Source organism: Dipodomys ordii, unplaced genomic scaffold (genome assembly GCF_000151885.1).
Source record: "Dipodomys ordii isolate 6190 unplaced genomic scaffold, Dord_2.0 Scaffold89, whole genome shotgun sequence".
Lineage (NCBI taxonomy): Eukaryota > Metazoa > Chordata > Mammalia > Rodentia > Heteromyidae > Dipodomys > Dipodomys ordii.
Window position 1 is genome coordinate 9,056,001 of NW_012267305.1, and position 16,535 is coordinate 9,072,535.

The 16,535-nt window shown below is 35.2% G+C and overlaps 1 protein-coding gene across 4 annotated transcripts in view; it reads left to right on the forward strand.

The window, feature by feature from the left end:
* Positions 1 to 16,535, forward strand: part of Atp11c (ATPase, class VI, type 11C) — a 149,480-nt gene that overhangs the window by 121,147 nt on the left and 11,798 nt on the right. For all 4 annotated transcript variants that reach the window (XM_013025979.1, XM_013025980.1, XM_013025978.1 and 1 more), the window contains exons 23-27: positions 1,910 to 1,969; positions 5,194 to 5,321; positions 10,119 to 10,254; positions 12,979 to 13,044; positions 14,991 to 15,094. In XM_013025979.1, coding sequence (XP_012881433.1) covers positions 1,910 to 1,969; positions 5,194 to 5,321; positions 10,119 to 10,254; positions 12,979 to 13,044; positions 14,991 to 15,094 — 494 coding nt within the window. The remainder of the gene's footprint in view (positions 1 to 1,909; positions 1,970 to 5,193; positions 5,322 to 10,118; positions 10,255 to 12,978; positions 13,045 to 14,990; positions 15,095 to 16,535) is intronic.

The following is a 16,535-nucleotide window of genomic DNA, read 5'->3' on the forward strand; positions in this document are numbered from 1 at the left end:
TTACATGGGCAGGATAATGCGTACATTTCTTACCAAGCATTGCAGCCTCCTCCTTTGTTTACCCTTCACATCCCTTCCCAGCCTCCCCCCTTCCCCAAGTAATATTATCTTAACATGCTAGTCAAATGTGGAAACATTATTTTTTTAATGTGAAAAGGATGCTCAGAAGGATGATATCACTTGCCTTAGCTTCTCTGCTTAGGTGATATCAGCTATATTCCCACAATAGACTTATTTAAGTCTAAGTTTCTTTCTAATGAATATCTAGGGGTCTACTGGGTTTTGAGTAACTGGTTATTTTCTCTTATCTTCAAGATAGTAGGAGGCCCCCAAGAGGATATGTCATGCAGCTCTGCCTGGTAATCTGACCCTCTTCCACAAAACTATAGGATTTTGGCCTGCAATTCAGGCAACTGCCACCAGATGGAAGGAGTGATCTGTTAAAGAATAAAACAAACATTAACTTGGCAAATACTGATCAGAAATTGACATTGCTGTTCACAGTGTAGAGGGGTTGGGAATTACGTAGATGATGCCCTATTCATTAGTATTTCTGTGTCCATCATCAGCTTGATTATTGTCTTAACACTGTTCCTGTTTTTGTTGTTGGTCATGGGGCTTAACCTCACGGCCTGGGCACTTGAGCTCTTTCACTAAAGGCTAATGCTCTGCCACTTTGAGGCATAGCTCCACTTCTGGTTTTCTGGTGGTTAATTGGAGATAAAGAGTCCCACTGACTTCCCTTCCCTGCTCTGACGTTGAACCCTGATCCTCAGATCTCAGCCTCCTGAGTAGCTAAAATTACAGGCATGAGCCAGCAGCACCTGGCAACACTATTCCTTTTATATTGCTATCTTTTGTCTGAAAAAGTTTTCTAGTGTTTTCAAACTCCTTTGGCTAGGTAAGAAGTCTTTTTTGCTTGTTTGGGTTTTTTGGAGACATGATCTCAGTATATATATATAATCTAGGCTAGCCTCAACTTCATCATTCTCTGACCTTGGCCTCCCACTGAACTCAGCATGACAGGTGATCGATCATCTTTTGAGGAGACATTTTATTTTCAGAAACAGTCTCAAGTCTGTTAGAGCTAAGGTTGGGGAGTCCACTAAGAGAGAGTATTTGATGGAAGGAAGGACACTGGTACCTAGTATCAGAAATAAACACTTGAAAGCACTTGCTAAAGAGAAATCAGACACATGAACAAATGACAGCAGGACTTAAATAAGTTTACTTTGAAGGATGGCACTTATCTGAAAATTCTAGTTCTGGTAATTTTGCCCGAAAATATTTTGGTATTTGAGACATACTTGGTGACATTTAACTGCCTAAGGAATTCCTACCATGCGTTTTTTCATTTGTTTGTTTTTAATATTCCTCCAATTAAATGTTCCTTTAGGAAAAAGCTTGTTCTTTTTACCATCATCAACAATGCCATCTTTGCATGTAATAGATGCTTAACAATGTTTTTTTGAGGTAGCAATAAAGGCAGCAAAGCATTAGTTGATAATTCTTGGTATCAAGTTAATCCATAATTTCCTGACTTAATAAATGTAAAGTTAATAAGTATAAACTTTGAGACATACACCTATGGAATAATATAAATCTATGATTATCTTGAAATTCCAGTTAATTTAGGGTATATTGGTCATTAAGTGTTCATATTGCATGAGCAAGAGGTTCTCACAGAGTAAGTGAAATCTAGTTCTGTCTTGGTAAAGCTAAACTTTGTCAATATGAATTAATCATTTGATTCTTAGTTTCCTTACATCTTTAAAATAAAGATTTCTTTCTGAAATTAGAATGATTTAGGAGTAACTATAGACTGTTGGAGTACTGTTTACTATTTTAGTTTAGAAACTTGATTAAGAGTAAACACTTGTCTTAACACTTGTCTTAATTTTTTTTTCAGAACCTTTGTTTCATTTTGCCACAGTTTTTGTACCAATTCTTCTGTGGATTTTCACAACAGGTTTGTGCTCTGAGCTATGTTTTATAATGTAGTTTATATTTGCTGCCAATACATTAGATAAGTATCTTCAAAGTAAAAGGATTTTTTTTTCTTTAGTAGTTGGTCTTGGACTGGATTTTGGCAGAAGCAAAAGTTACTATCTTTGATTTGCTCATTTTCACATTCTCTTGCAGAAGTTTTTGGTATATTCTGTTAAAAATGAGATTAAAAAAACAGTAAAATAATATTTGCATAATACTTAAAATATTTAAAATACATTAAAATATTTCACATTTTTCTTTTGTCCATATACAAAATGTATTCTAATAGTTCTAAAGTGTTAAAATCCTTCATTCATCAAATAAAATCCCACAGCTTTTCAGAATCTCAGGTTGGTTTTAAAGAAAAACACTAGTTTTAAATTTGGTCATATAGCTGTAATTCTTCGAAGGTTACTTAAATCAATTCTAAATGTTTGGGTATCTATTGTTCTGGACATTTATTACATAAAGTATATTCTGTAATTAACTAGACACATAAAAGGTGAGATGGATATAGGCCATTGTTTCTAATGGAAGTATAACCAAATAAAAGAAACATTATACTAAGCAACTCAGGAATTTTTTAATCTGTGAAGAATTCAATGATTTTGTCAACCTGGATTACCACATTGTCTCTAATACTTATTTATGTAACCTGGGTGCCGGTGGCTCACACCTGTAATCCTAGTTAGTCAGGAGACTGAGCTCTGAGGATTGCAGTTTAAAGACAGCCTAGTCAGAAAAGTCCCTTGAGACTTTTATCTCCAATTAACCACTCAAAACCGGGAAGTGGCACTGTGGCTCAAGTGATAGAGCACTAGCCTTGAACACAAAGAGGCTTGGGGACAGCACCTAGGTCTGAGTTCAAGCGCACAAAAAACTGAACTTATCTAATACTTAGATAATACCACAGATATTAGAGACTGAATTTGACTTGATTTCTCGTGGTAGAAAGTGATGTTTGTTTGTTTTTTCTGAGTATTCGGCAGTATTCAAAGTCATAACAACTCTCTTACCTTTATGCAACTTCCAGTATTGTAGAAGGGAGAGACAGACAGCAATCACATATATGATGAGAGGTACCTAGTATGTGCTGTGAAGAATATAAATCATAAAGACAGAATCTGACTCAGGGAGAGGGTTACTTTAGAAAAGATCTTTTGGAAAGATTCTCAGATGTGACAACATTTGGACAGAGAGTGGAAAAGCTGAAGGAAGGATTATGTACACACTTTAGAAGAAATCTGTCCCTACTAGGTAAAAGGGAGGTCTTCCTGAGATGACAAATCTTCACCTTTTTTTCTATGGTGGGGATTAAACTCAGGACCTTGCTTATGCTAGCCAAATCCAGTGCTACATCATTAGCTCCCCAAAAGTGTTGGTTTTTGCCTTTGGCTTGTATTAATGCTGAAAGTAGCAACCTTTATTGTATCTTTGGGGTACATGTAGCTAGTTGGTCTTTTTCAGTATGGAACCATATTAGGTATTCTCTGGAACTTGGAGAATAGACTATGAAGAATGTACAAATGGAATTAACATTCAAATTAGCCAACAGGCATCTCTTTCTTTAGTAAAGCTAAGATGGTATTTGTCTTTATTCTGCCATGAGAAAAGATACATTTATAACAGGTTTTACAAGAAACAGTATTATCAACTAAACCTGTTGTTTGTTTGGGGACATTCTGTCTCCCCTAATTATGCATCTAAGAATTACAATTATCTCTCATGTAACCTTAGAGTACCATAATGAAACAAAAGTAGATTGATCCTTTTTTGTTTAAATGAAATTCAAGACTAAATTGCACACTAGTCAATCTAAGTTGTTGTTTTAATTTACTCATTAGTGAAAATGAATAGTTTCCAAAGAAAATGTACTGTTGTTTGCCACTGACTACTGTTCTTACTTGAGCAGTAAAAGGAATGTAGCACCTTCTTTGAATGTTTCAATTCATTGAAAATTGTTTTTGCTGTGTCAAAATATTTGTTTGTATAGAAAGTATGTGAGAAGCACTTCCACTATCCATTTTCCTTTTATCAAGACTGTGGCATGTATTATCTCTTGCCTTTTTTCTGTTGAAAGCAAGAGTTGTCGTTTCCCCTCCCAGAGCCTTCCTATGCCTCATATACCCCTTAGTCTTTCTCCCTGTCTCAAGTTGGAACTCCTTGATAGACAAAGAGGAATCATCTCTGTCTCTTAATACTTGGCACCTAGTAGACATTCAATAAATGTTCTGAAGACAGCTATGATATGAACCAATGCTCTATTTGATTTGTTGCTAGCAATTTTAGTCAGTTTCCATTATGATAGTAATTAGATTTTTAATACTTAGATTAAAAACAGATCATTGTATTAATTGGTGTCACATTTCAAATGCATTTTATTAATCTAATGTCAAAAATGCACATATGTTTTTCTTTAATGATTGCATGACAACATCTAACAGTGTCTAACACATTGTAGATACATTGAACTCAATAAGTACTTTGTAAGATTGGAACAATCCTTTATAAATATGTTAGTGTCTGATCTGTACTCATTCTCTCATCCTGTATTTATTGAAGGTTTTCTGTATGCTCAGATTGTCAAAGCCCTCCAGCTAAAGTTGTTCAAATTAAGTTCATTATGGCCTACTATATGATTTGTTAAAAAGCTAATTGAAAAATCTGTGAGATAAACAAAAAAGTGCAGTACTCTGTTTAGTTTTTGCTAAGGAATTTTATACCTTTTTTGCTGGTCATGAGCTTTGAACTTGGGGCCTGGGCACTGTCCCTGAGCCTCTCTATGCTCAGGGCTAGAGATCTACCACTTGAGTTACAGCACCACTTCCGACTTTTTCTGTTTATATTATACTGAAGAATCGAACCTAGGACTTCATGCTGCTAGGCAAGCACTCTACCATTAAGCCACGTTTCCAGCCCGCAACTGATAATCTTCTGAGGGGTTTGTTGTTAATTTCTATTAGAGCTTATAGCATGTAAACATTCTGAATAAGATCCTATATTAAAGGGGACCATGTATTATGTGACACATCACAAAATGTTAATTTCTTTTTTACAGATGCCAGGGAGAATGACTTTATTAATGAAGTTTTCTTTGCTATTCCAAAAGGGATTGTCTTGTTTTAATGATTTTTACAAACAGATAAAATTGAATCTTGTAGATTACTGCCATCCATTTCTTTTCTCTTTTGTGTGTCATTTCAGCCACTATATGATGCTGCTTATCTTACAATGTACAACATCTGCTTTACATCCTTGCCTATCCTGGCCTACAGTCTGCTAGAACAACACATCAACATTGACACTCTGACCTCAGATCCCCGATTATATATGTAAGTTGAACATGCAACTTACATGCTGTCAGACTTTCTAAGCTGTGAGTTTCAGTTCCTCTACAGGTGGAAAAGAGAGCTGCTTATTGGGTTCAATTACGTGGGTTTGTTCTGAATTTTTATCTTGATATGTTTCCTAGGCATGGGTCCTCCACTTGAATGTATGTGAGGCATTTAAGCACGAATTACTACAACATGGCCCTGCGTTGTTAAAGTTTTCTAGTATCTTACAGAAAGACAGTATTTTAAATACCCAGAAAAGAAAAAGCGCAGAAAGTTTTTTTTGATAGTATTGATTCTGACTAGTAGATGGATCTGATGAGTCTATGTGACCCTATTTTCTTATATACTGTTCCCCTTTGTTTTATTTTATTTTTTATTTTTGGGTCCGGTCGTGGGGCCTGAACTCTGCGCCTGGGCGCTGTCCCTCAGCTCTTCAGCTCAAGGCTAGGGCTCTACCACTTGAGCCACAGCGCCACTTCTGGCTGTTTTTCTTTTTGCTTATGTGGTGCTGAGGAATGGAACCCAGAACCTCAGGCATGCAAGGCAAGCGCTCTACCACTGAGCCACCTTCCCAGCCCCTACTGTTCCCCTTTGTGAATCCCATTCTAAACAGTTTTGTTCAAGAAAACAATCAACTCATCAGGCTGTTGTATTCATTTGTGTAAGTTGGAAATTGATCCCTTTTTCTATGGATTAGAAACTTGGTGGTTTATGAGATGAAAATGCACAAATTTAAGGGGTTTTCTTTACCCCTGTAATACTCATAAATGTGTATTTAATAACTTACAGTTATACAGATTTTTAAGATCCCTCATAATTTTAAAGCTATTTACTAAGAAAAAATATAAAACATGCAAGTATATAGGGAACATTTTTTTCTGTTGCATAAAACATAGAAATTGGACATAATAAAGTAGTGTCTGGTTCTATACTATACATTGTATAATCTTTAAATCAGATTAGACAAACCTAGCATCTCAGTTGTCTCACTTCTTCATGCTAAAAACATTCAGTATCATTTCTCTTGGCCTACTGACATGTATAGTATCCACAGTATGGATATCCACATGTATAGTTATCCACAGTCACCCCACTGTGTGATAACACATCAAGACTTCTTAATCTTAACTGTAACTTAGTAGTCATTGACCAACTTTTCCCCATTCCTTTGTTCTCCCTCTCTCTCCAACCTGTTCTCAGCTGGGGAGAACATTCTATTCTCAACTTTCTGTTCTTGACTTCTATGATAGAAGCTTTTTTAGATTTATATAACTGAGATTGTGTGCTATACTTACCTAAGTTTAGCATAATGATCTACAGTTCCATCTATGCTGTGGCAAAAGATGACATTTCATTGGATTATTTAATATGTTCTGCTAATTCTGAATGTGTTGTAAATGGATAATTTGATCTAGAGGATTATCATAGAAATTTTGGTAGAAAACTTACAGAACTCAAATTCTGCATTTTCTTTGAAAATGAGAAACTAAAGGCCTAGAAATTATTTATATAAAATTACTTATATAAGAGTACTGTGTGTATGTGTGTGTGTGTGTATGTATATATATATATATATATATATATATATATATATATATATATATATATATATATAGTGTAACCAGAGGCAAAATGAAGATTAAAATTCAGCTCTCCTGATGACCAACCCTGTGCTCTTTTAAGACAATCCCTGAAGTGAAACCCAGTGGTGTATGAGCTCTGGTTAAGTGAGGCTGTGAGTCCAGTGCCACCAAAAGCTCAGGCTTAACCACCTTGTTTGAGATCTTACCTCTTATCACTTGTCACTTACCATGTTACCTGATATGTAGTTTAGTAAGATGTGCTTCTATGACATCTTCAGTAAGATAGGTCAACAGTAGCATCTAATGGCAAGGGTTTTATGAGGATTAGACAAGTCACTAAATTTTAAAAAAGAAATGTAAAAAACAGTACCTCACACATGGTAAGTTTTCAGATAGCTGATAGTTTATCTTGCGCTAATGTCCTCCTACTTATACCTTCTGTTTAATGCTGAGCAACATTTAGAATGTAGAGGACCTGAAAAAAGATACTAGGTAGAACATATAATAAAGATTTCCATGAAGTTTTATTTATTATACTGCAAGTGTATATTGCGAGTTCATGAACATAGAGTGTATATTTACCATATCTCATGAGAAAATAAAAGCAATAGCATACCTATTGTCAAATGGCTTTGGAAAGTAGTGTTGACCACTTTGATCAGAGATCCTGTTCTCCCCTTCTCACTGAACTGGAGATTGCTTCACTAGACCTACTCTTCTTTGACCATGAACTCCTGGTCTATCTGTGATCCTACAGTATACCACTTAGTTTGAGCACTGGCATTAGGTAGCATATTGCAAATTTTAACTTTGGGATTTAGTGACAGCATTTTCAATAACTTTGGTATGAAACAAGATAATTTCTCATTTCATAAGCAACATAAAAAGTGTATTTGTTACATGGAAAGAAAGGGTGTCATTTGTTTCTTTTGCAACTTTAAGAGACAAAAAAGGTATTCTGGTGTACCTGCTGCCTGTCATTATATGGTGGTATGCAGGCTTGTACTGTTGGTCAGCCTTTCTCCAGATCTTCATTCGCATTCATACTTTCCTTTATGTTGGTTGCTCTTTTCTGAGTTTCCAACAACTTCTTCCAAGTACAACTGGAAAGCTTGACCTGTAAGTCAACATACCATGATCCCTTTATCATTGGTCCAACAGATGTTTGTTGTAAAGACAAGACCCATTTTTTGTTTTTGCACTCTTTACCTTAGCCCAAGTTAGCAAAAATCCACATTGGCTTGCAGTTGCTGGACCCTCCCCTCAAGGAACTCTTAAGTGGTACATTCCCTGTATTTCTAGTTGCCTTGGAAACAAGACTTACTGGCTATGAGGAAAGCTTGTTTCTGAGAAGCTGCCACCTCTTTCTCCTAGCAGCTCTCTGGGAAAAATAGTATCACCAGCATTTCAGATTTCAGCATACCTGAAAATTCCAGTAGATAAAAATTGTACAATTGCCATGTTTTCAGGAAACTCCACAGTACTCAGTACTAACTAGCCTTGGTTGGTTATCTCTACATTACAATACATACAACCCAGTGACATTTTCAAAGATGTTATCAAAGGTGTGTTATTTGATTTGATATGTTTAGATACCATTTGATAAATGTTAAGAGAAATTTGAAATAGAAGCCAAAAGCAATGTGTCTAGAAACCCATCTTCATTCTGTAGCTCTGCTTCAGAATTAGAATTGATCACTTTATTTCATTTTTCTGACTGGTGCTGAGACTATTGTGCTATTGATATGAGGACCATGGTAGAAACTCAGCCCAATTAGGAAAGTTCATGAGATTCTTATCTCTGATTAATCAGCCAATGGTAGAAATGAAGCTGTGGCTCCAGTGGTAGAACAACAGACTCTGAGCTCAAGCCTCAGTACCAGCATGCATACACGCACGCGCACACACACACACACACACACACACACACACACAAACACACACACACACATGCACAATACAATATATATGTGGTAACATTTGCAGATGGAAAACTTGGTAGCATCCTTAAGAACGGATGCTTATAAAGGACTGTCTCTTAGTAATAAGTGAAATTTACCACTACACTAGTGGTTTTGAGATTCCAGTGCACACTTAGGATGCTTAAGAAGTGTACAAATACTTTAATGGTCTGGTTATGCTTCATAGAAAGTTAATGAGAATACTAATGGTCACCAGACAGCAGTATTTATTTGTTTGTTTATATATTTATTTATGTACCAGTTCTGGGACTTGAACTCTGGGCCTGGGTACTGTCCCTAAACTCCTTTTGCCCAAGTCTAACACTTTACCACTTGAACCACAGCACTACTTCTCACTTTTTCTGTATTTACTTGGAATTAAGACTCTCACAGACGCCTGGGCGGGCTTCAAAACATGATCCTCAGATCTCAACCTAATGAGTAGCTAGGATTACAGGCATGAGCCACCCTTGCCTAGTTTTAATTACTTTTAATTGACACATAACAATTCTATTTATAGGATTAAAACAGTACATGTAATGATCAAATCAGGATAATTAACATGTCTGTCATTTCTTCTTATCATTTCTTCTTGATGGAAACCTTCACATTCTTTTCTACTTATTTTAAAGTGTATAATTATTGCAAACTATATCCTATCTCTCACTAACTGTATTTTAGTACCTATTGTCCATTCTCTCATTAGCACACATACGCAGACAAACACACTTCCTAACCTCTAGTGACTTCTCTTTTATTTTTTTGCGATTAATATTAATTTCCACAAATACATACATATCTTTCTAGGCATCAACAACTTTTAAAGATTCCCAGGTGATTTTATTGTGTAACCTTTGGGAACCATTATGTGAAACTTTAAGCTTATAGTTTGTAAATGAGAATTATAATAATTCCTATTTCATGTAGGTTTTATGTGGATGAAAGTAATTATGTTTGTGACTATATGTGTATGTATACAAAACTCAGATCCTGTCCTATACTGAATAATTTTTAAATGGAAATTATTATTAATGATACTGTTGTCAGTAGCCATAGAAGTGTTGTGAAGTTTATTCTAATACCTTAGGGGGGTGATTACCTGAAGATCAACTTTTGGCTTAATGACCTTAGTTCATCAGGAATAATGCCCTTGATTGCAGTAGGGTTCAAACTCATACCCACCTTTGGTGTTTTAACGGTATTGTTAATAGCTAACAGATTTATTAACTTGTTTTCCTCCATTTCTGTAGGAAAATTTCTGGCAATGCAATGCTACAATTGGCTCCTTTCTTATATTGGACATTTCTGGCTGCCTTTGAAGGAACTGTGTTCTTCTTTGGGACATACTTTCTTTTTCAAACTACATCTCTGGAAGAAAATGGAAAGGTAAAAGAATATATTGTTACATCTTTTTATTATAAGCATGAATTATCTTGTTTTCCTAGGCACTGTGTTTGTGTTACATATAGCTTGCAAACTTTTTTTTGAAGAAACCGTGTTTCCTCCGCTTCTTTAAAATAGTATTATATAAGAAATCACTTCTTGTGTGCAAGGGTAATTCAATTGTAATTTTTACATGCTGAATAGAGTTCCTGAGACTTCAGACTTTGGAGTTCTGCCTTTTGGTGTGAGAAAAAAGGGTTTTCTTGTTTTAAAAGTCTGGGCCCAGTTATTTCTCATTCACAGTGACATTCAATGATTGGAGTTAAAGGAGGGTAGGAGGGTAGCTGCTACATCTTTGGAGTGTTAAACCAAGAGGTTAAGAGAAGGAATTCTTTTTTTCCACTTCTTTTGTGCTGGTTCTATAGCTTAAACTCAAGGCTTTGGTTGCTGTCCCTGAGCTTTTGTGCTCACGGCTAGCTCTCTACTGCTTTGAGCTACTGCTCCATGTTTGGCTTTTTTGTTTGTCTGTTTTGTTTTGTTAGTTGTGAGGCCTGAACTCTAGGCCTGGGCGCTGCCCCTCAGCTCTTCAACTCAAGGACAGCACTCTTACAACTTGAGCCACAGCACCACTTCCGGGTTTTTCTGCTTATGTGGTGCTGAAGAATCGAACCCAGGGCCTCATGCATGCAAAGCAAGCACTCTATGACCAAGCCACCTTCCCAGCCCTGGCTTTTTTTTTAAGTTAATGGAAGATAAGAGTTTCAGGGACTTTCCTGCCTGGGCTAGCTTTCAACTGTGATCCTCAAATGTCAGCCTCCTGAGTAGCTAGGATTAGTTGTGAGTCACCAGCGCCTGGCTAAGAAGGAATTCTTTTTTGTCCTTCTTTCCTTCCAAATTGGAATGTAGTATTTTCTACAAAGATTGCACCGGTTCTCCCTGTATCTTCTAAGCAGCTGCATTGGGATGATATAACCCTACCTGCAGTCCAGGAGAGAATTATTGATGGGGAAAAGGAAGGCAATGTGCAACTACCCACTGAAAGCTAAATATACTGCCTTGCATGCTGCTCTCATTGATGTTTTCCTTTGCCATTTCTGGTATTTGTCTTTTATGGTCATTCTTACAAGTCATAATGTGAAACCAGAATCTAAGATTCAAAGATAGTTTACTGAGTACAGTAACTATGTCTAGAACCCACTCAATTAACGTTTCTTAGAGAAGTGATAGGTTCAGTTTGAATGGTACTTTGAAATTAGGTACTGTGTTCAAAACCTCGAATTTGGTGTAACAAATCATTTTAAATCAATTTATTATGAATCCATGAAATTTTTAATCACAAAGTAACTGTTGGGGAAGTGAAGATTTACTTTAGAATAGATATATGTAATACTTGGCAAAGAAATTGCCTGATAATTTTGGGGTATTCTTGGGAATATTTATTAACCTTCCAAGTCAGCTTCAGCCATTGCTAGGAAGGGATTCAATTTTCGATCTCTCAGATCCTTTCACTTTATAACTGATTCTGTAATATTTACTTTTTGTTTATTGGACCACAAATTATAATATAGCTACCTGTTCCTTAACAGAACTTCTAATGGGTTGGTAGATTAGCTGCCTAGTAAGAACAAGGCCCTAAGTTCAAACTATAAGCACCATATAATTAAAATTAAATAAAGCAACATAAAAGAATTGACAAGCTGAGTGTGGTGACTCCCAAGTACCTGGGAAGCTAAAGCATGAGGATTGCAAGTTCAAGGCTACAAAGCAACTTTCAGGTCAAGCTAGGTTACATAATGATACGGATCTGAGAAATAGGGGAGAGTAAGTGGGAAAGGAGGAGAGAGAGAAACAAAATGCTAAAGTAGATGGATAGTCTCCTGTAGTCCTTTTATTAGCTCAGAATATTTTTCAAGTGTTACATAAGAAGCAGGAGCTCAGCTTCTCAATCATTTTGAGTTGCTGGAGTACAGATTAATAAGGTTTTTACTGTACATATCACTGTCCTTTTAAGTTTTTGCTAAAACTACATTATGTGTAAGAACTGCTATCAGCAACTAAACATAACACCCACGTATGATTTGGTTGAATCCTTTTTTGCTTCTATTAACCTTAATTTTTTGTTTTTATTTAAAAAAACCGTTTACATCTCATTTTCTGTTTTAATGTTATGCAATCAGATCTTGACAGCATTTGGTAAGCATATGTGCCATTCATTGCCATCATTTGGATTTATACATGGTATCTGTTTTTCTTTGGTGTGCACATGCTGACAGCTCTAGTATTTACAGCCAAAAGTTACACTCACTTTAAAAATGTGATTTCAGTTGTCTGCAAATTACTACTTATGCAAGAGTTTTAGTTATATCTACAAAAGCCCATATCAAACTCTTTAGTGACTTGAATCAAATGACTTATTTTGATGAACATTGCTATTAGTAGAATAGTTCTATTTTGGGGTTTTCTCCTGATTTAATCAAACTAGTGACTTCCTTGTTCAATACTGCATGGAATAATGGAAATGTATCCTACCAGTCACAGATACTATATGCCTGTCCATGAAAATTTAGTCACAGGAAAATCCAGCATTGTCACTTGATATTATTGACCATTATTTTCCTAAATCGTGCTAAAATCTTTGCCAATTACATGCAGTATTAAACTTGATTTTTAATTTTTATGCAAGCTTATGTCTGTTTATAGTACATGTAATTGTTAAATGTTTTTCAGGTATATGGAAACTGGACCTTTGGAACTATTGTTTTTACAGTCTTAGTATTCACTGTAACGCTGAAGGTTAGATTTTTATTTATTCAAATACATTTTATATCATTTTCTCCTAATCTTTTTGTTGATATTTATCATTCAACCTTTTATTTGAATGCTTATTAAAATATGTATGATGCTAGAAATTTACACATTTGTTTGCTATTTGTGATTTTCCCCCATGTATCTTAATTATTGTTTTGAAGGCATTGTGTGACATCATCAGGCTGTGAGTGTGTATGCGTGTATGTTCACATGTTAAGTACTAGCACCATTGTTTAAAATGTATATATTGTCTACAGAGTCCTGGCCTGAAAGGAATTTAGACGTTTAAGACAGTTAAACATATGTTCATGAGTAAAATATGTATGCAAAGGTATTTGGTAGTGTTAATCTTATTAGTCAATGAAATTTACTCTTTTCGTGATAAGTTACATAAAGATGTGCAGCAGGTAGAAGAAAGATAATTTTGGAAAAATCATTGATATTGACATGCAACCCTGTAATAGCTGTGAGATCTCACAGAATTTTATCCTTGAGGCTCATGAACTGAGATGCTTAGAGTTGTAAACAACTCACTTAGGATCTCAGAATGACTACCTTTAACTGAATTGCAGCACATCCAGTGGTCAATGCAGAATTCAGAAGTTTTCAGGTCATAAGCCTTGTCTGTCTTCTCTTCTTTGTTCCCATTTCATTTTTCATACCAAAAGAGCTAGTAGATGCTTGCATTGTTTCAGTGATATCAGACATTAAAAAATGCTATAATTCATCTCAGTTTAACCACTTAATAGTTGTATGTCCTTGGAACAAGTGGCTTAGCTTGTCTATAATTCAGTTTCCTCATTTATAAAAAGGTACCATCCCTGTCTGAAAGTTCTTTATGAAATGAAACAAAACATTAGAATGATGTCTGGCACATAGAACATGCTCATTATAATAGATGCTAATTGTTATATATTTTTATGATTCCCAGGGTCATGATTTTGAAGTGGAACCTGCCCCCCCTTCTCCATTTTTTTCTCCTGGACTTAAGACCATAAAGTTTCTAGGTGCTCTTTACAGTTATACTCAGCATTACTGCAGAATCTCTCATATATGCCTCTAAAGACATCCACTTCTTCCTTTTGTCTGACTGTTAAACTGTGACATTTTCCTCACCATCCAGAGTGGGGGGATTCACCATTGGCCTGCATTAGCAATGTTACAAACATCTTGTTTATGAATGAGAAATTATAACAGAGGATATTAGCTTTTGTGAGAGAGAAGTTTTAAACAAGTATACAAAACCATTCTTTTCTATTAGATCACATTTGGAAAACCTCAAGCGCAGTAACCCCAAACCACAATGAATCCTTGTAGAAACATGTACACGTTAAAATCTTTATGTAAGCAATTTATTAATTTAATGGAATAGATATAGTTATTACAATGAAAAGTCAATTCCATGATCCTTTGCTATATGATTCAAGATATAAAGAGCTAACTAATCTGTTGTGTGAGCTTTTGTGATCTCTCTATTCCCAGGTACCCCTCTCCTACTTTTTTTCAGCATGCCTACATTCACCAGCTAAAAATCATAGGCCTTGTCCTTTTTGTCGTAATCTGCTTGACTTCCACTTGGGGCCCCATACTCCTCAATAGTCCCCCTCAACATTACCATTACCACATCATTCCTTGTTTATCACCCGGTACAGAGACATTTGCAGTCCTGTGCCTACTAGATACTTTGCTGGACCACACTGCCTATACTCTTAAAATTGAGGCCTCAGGGCAAAGCTCAGGTTTCTCACCTTACTTAGGTCTTTGAAAAGCCTGCATTCTTATTAATCTTTTAATTCTATTCCCTTCTGGCTCTGTGGCCAGAGGTAGATCCTCCCATATGTATCGTATTTGTACATATTATCAGATATTATAGTGTATTACCTGGTGCAGTTTATGTCCATCATTTAATCTTTTGTGTTGTATCTTTTCAGCTGGCCTTGGATACCAGATTCTGGACATGGATAAACCACTTTGTGATTTGGGGATCATTAGCCTTTTATGTATTTTTCTCTTTCTTCTGGGGAGGAATTATTTGGTAAGCAGTTGTACATGTATAAGCAATATATAAATAGCAATATATATATATATATAGTTTATAGAGAGTACATGTAAACATTCATTATACTTTTAAAGGTTTTATTATATAAGATGTCAGAAGCTGGGAGCCAATGGCTCATGCTTGCAATTCTAGCTATGTGGGGAGGCCCGAGCCAAAAGTTCTAGAGCATCACAGCTGAAGAGTTATACTTGAAATTACCATTTTATTAATTTTAGATGTAAGGAGGTCGATTCTACAACTTATTCTTAAGATTCATTCAGTTCATCTTGGTTCAGTAGATGTGTGCTCAGAGTATATTTTATTCATAATACTTTTGGAGAAACAGCAATGAATTAACTATACCCTGCCTCAAGGAGATAAAAAGTGCAATGATGCACATATAAACTGTGATTTATAGGAGTTGTAAAAGACAAAAATATAATGAATTGTAACTACTTTCCTTATTCCCAGAGGTCTATATTTTGCTTTTAAATATCAAACTTGTTTTTATTAATCAATGGCTAGAGGCAAAGCTAGAATAAGCCAAATGTGTAAGAGTCCAGAATACATTACTTTTGTTCCTTTGAGCAAAATTTTACAATTCACAGAGATGTGATGATTTTATGTTGGGACTTCATTAAAAGAAACTTTTATTTGGAAAGCTTTTAAAAGTAAAAGCCCTAAGAAATAAAAAAAAATAGGAAAAACCTAATCACTTCAGGTAGTATTGAATCCAAAAAGGATAATTGGAGCATATATTTGGTACCTGTATAAATATTGATTGAGGGCTAACTTGCAAGTCTCTGTTTTCTTGAGTAATATACAAATAAATCGAAGTTGATTTAAATTCAATATGCAATTGTATGTCTGCCCATAATTCTGACTTGTGAAGTCAATCAAAATATGAAAATTTCCACAAGAATAGACTATTTCTAGCAATCTAAATGAGTTTCTAATCTTATGCAGACTTTTGATTAAAATCAGTCCTTGAAATTATTTAATTACATGTATATTATATAATTATTTATATTCATTAGGGATACTAAAAAGAATACAATGGTCCTCCTTTATCCCAGTTTTTGAGGTTTTAGTTTGTCAGTCCAAAAATTATAAATGGAAAACTTCTAGAAATACCTAATTCATAATTTTTACATTTCACTCTTCCAAGTAGTATAATGACGTCTCATTCTATCCGAGATGGGAATCATTGTTCTATCCAACTCCCCATTATTCACATAGTAGCTGGAACACCACTGTGCTTATGTTTAAGTAATCCTTATTTTACTTAGTAAAATCTCCAAACAAATATGAATGATACTGTCAGTTTTATTACAATATATTGTTATAATTGTTGTTGCTTATTATAATTAAACTATCATAAATAAGCATTACAGGAAAAAGTCACTGTGTGTGTGTGATGTGTGTGTGTGTGAAGAGA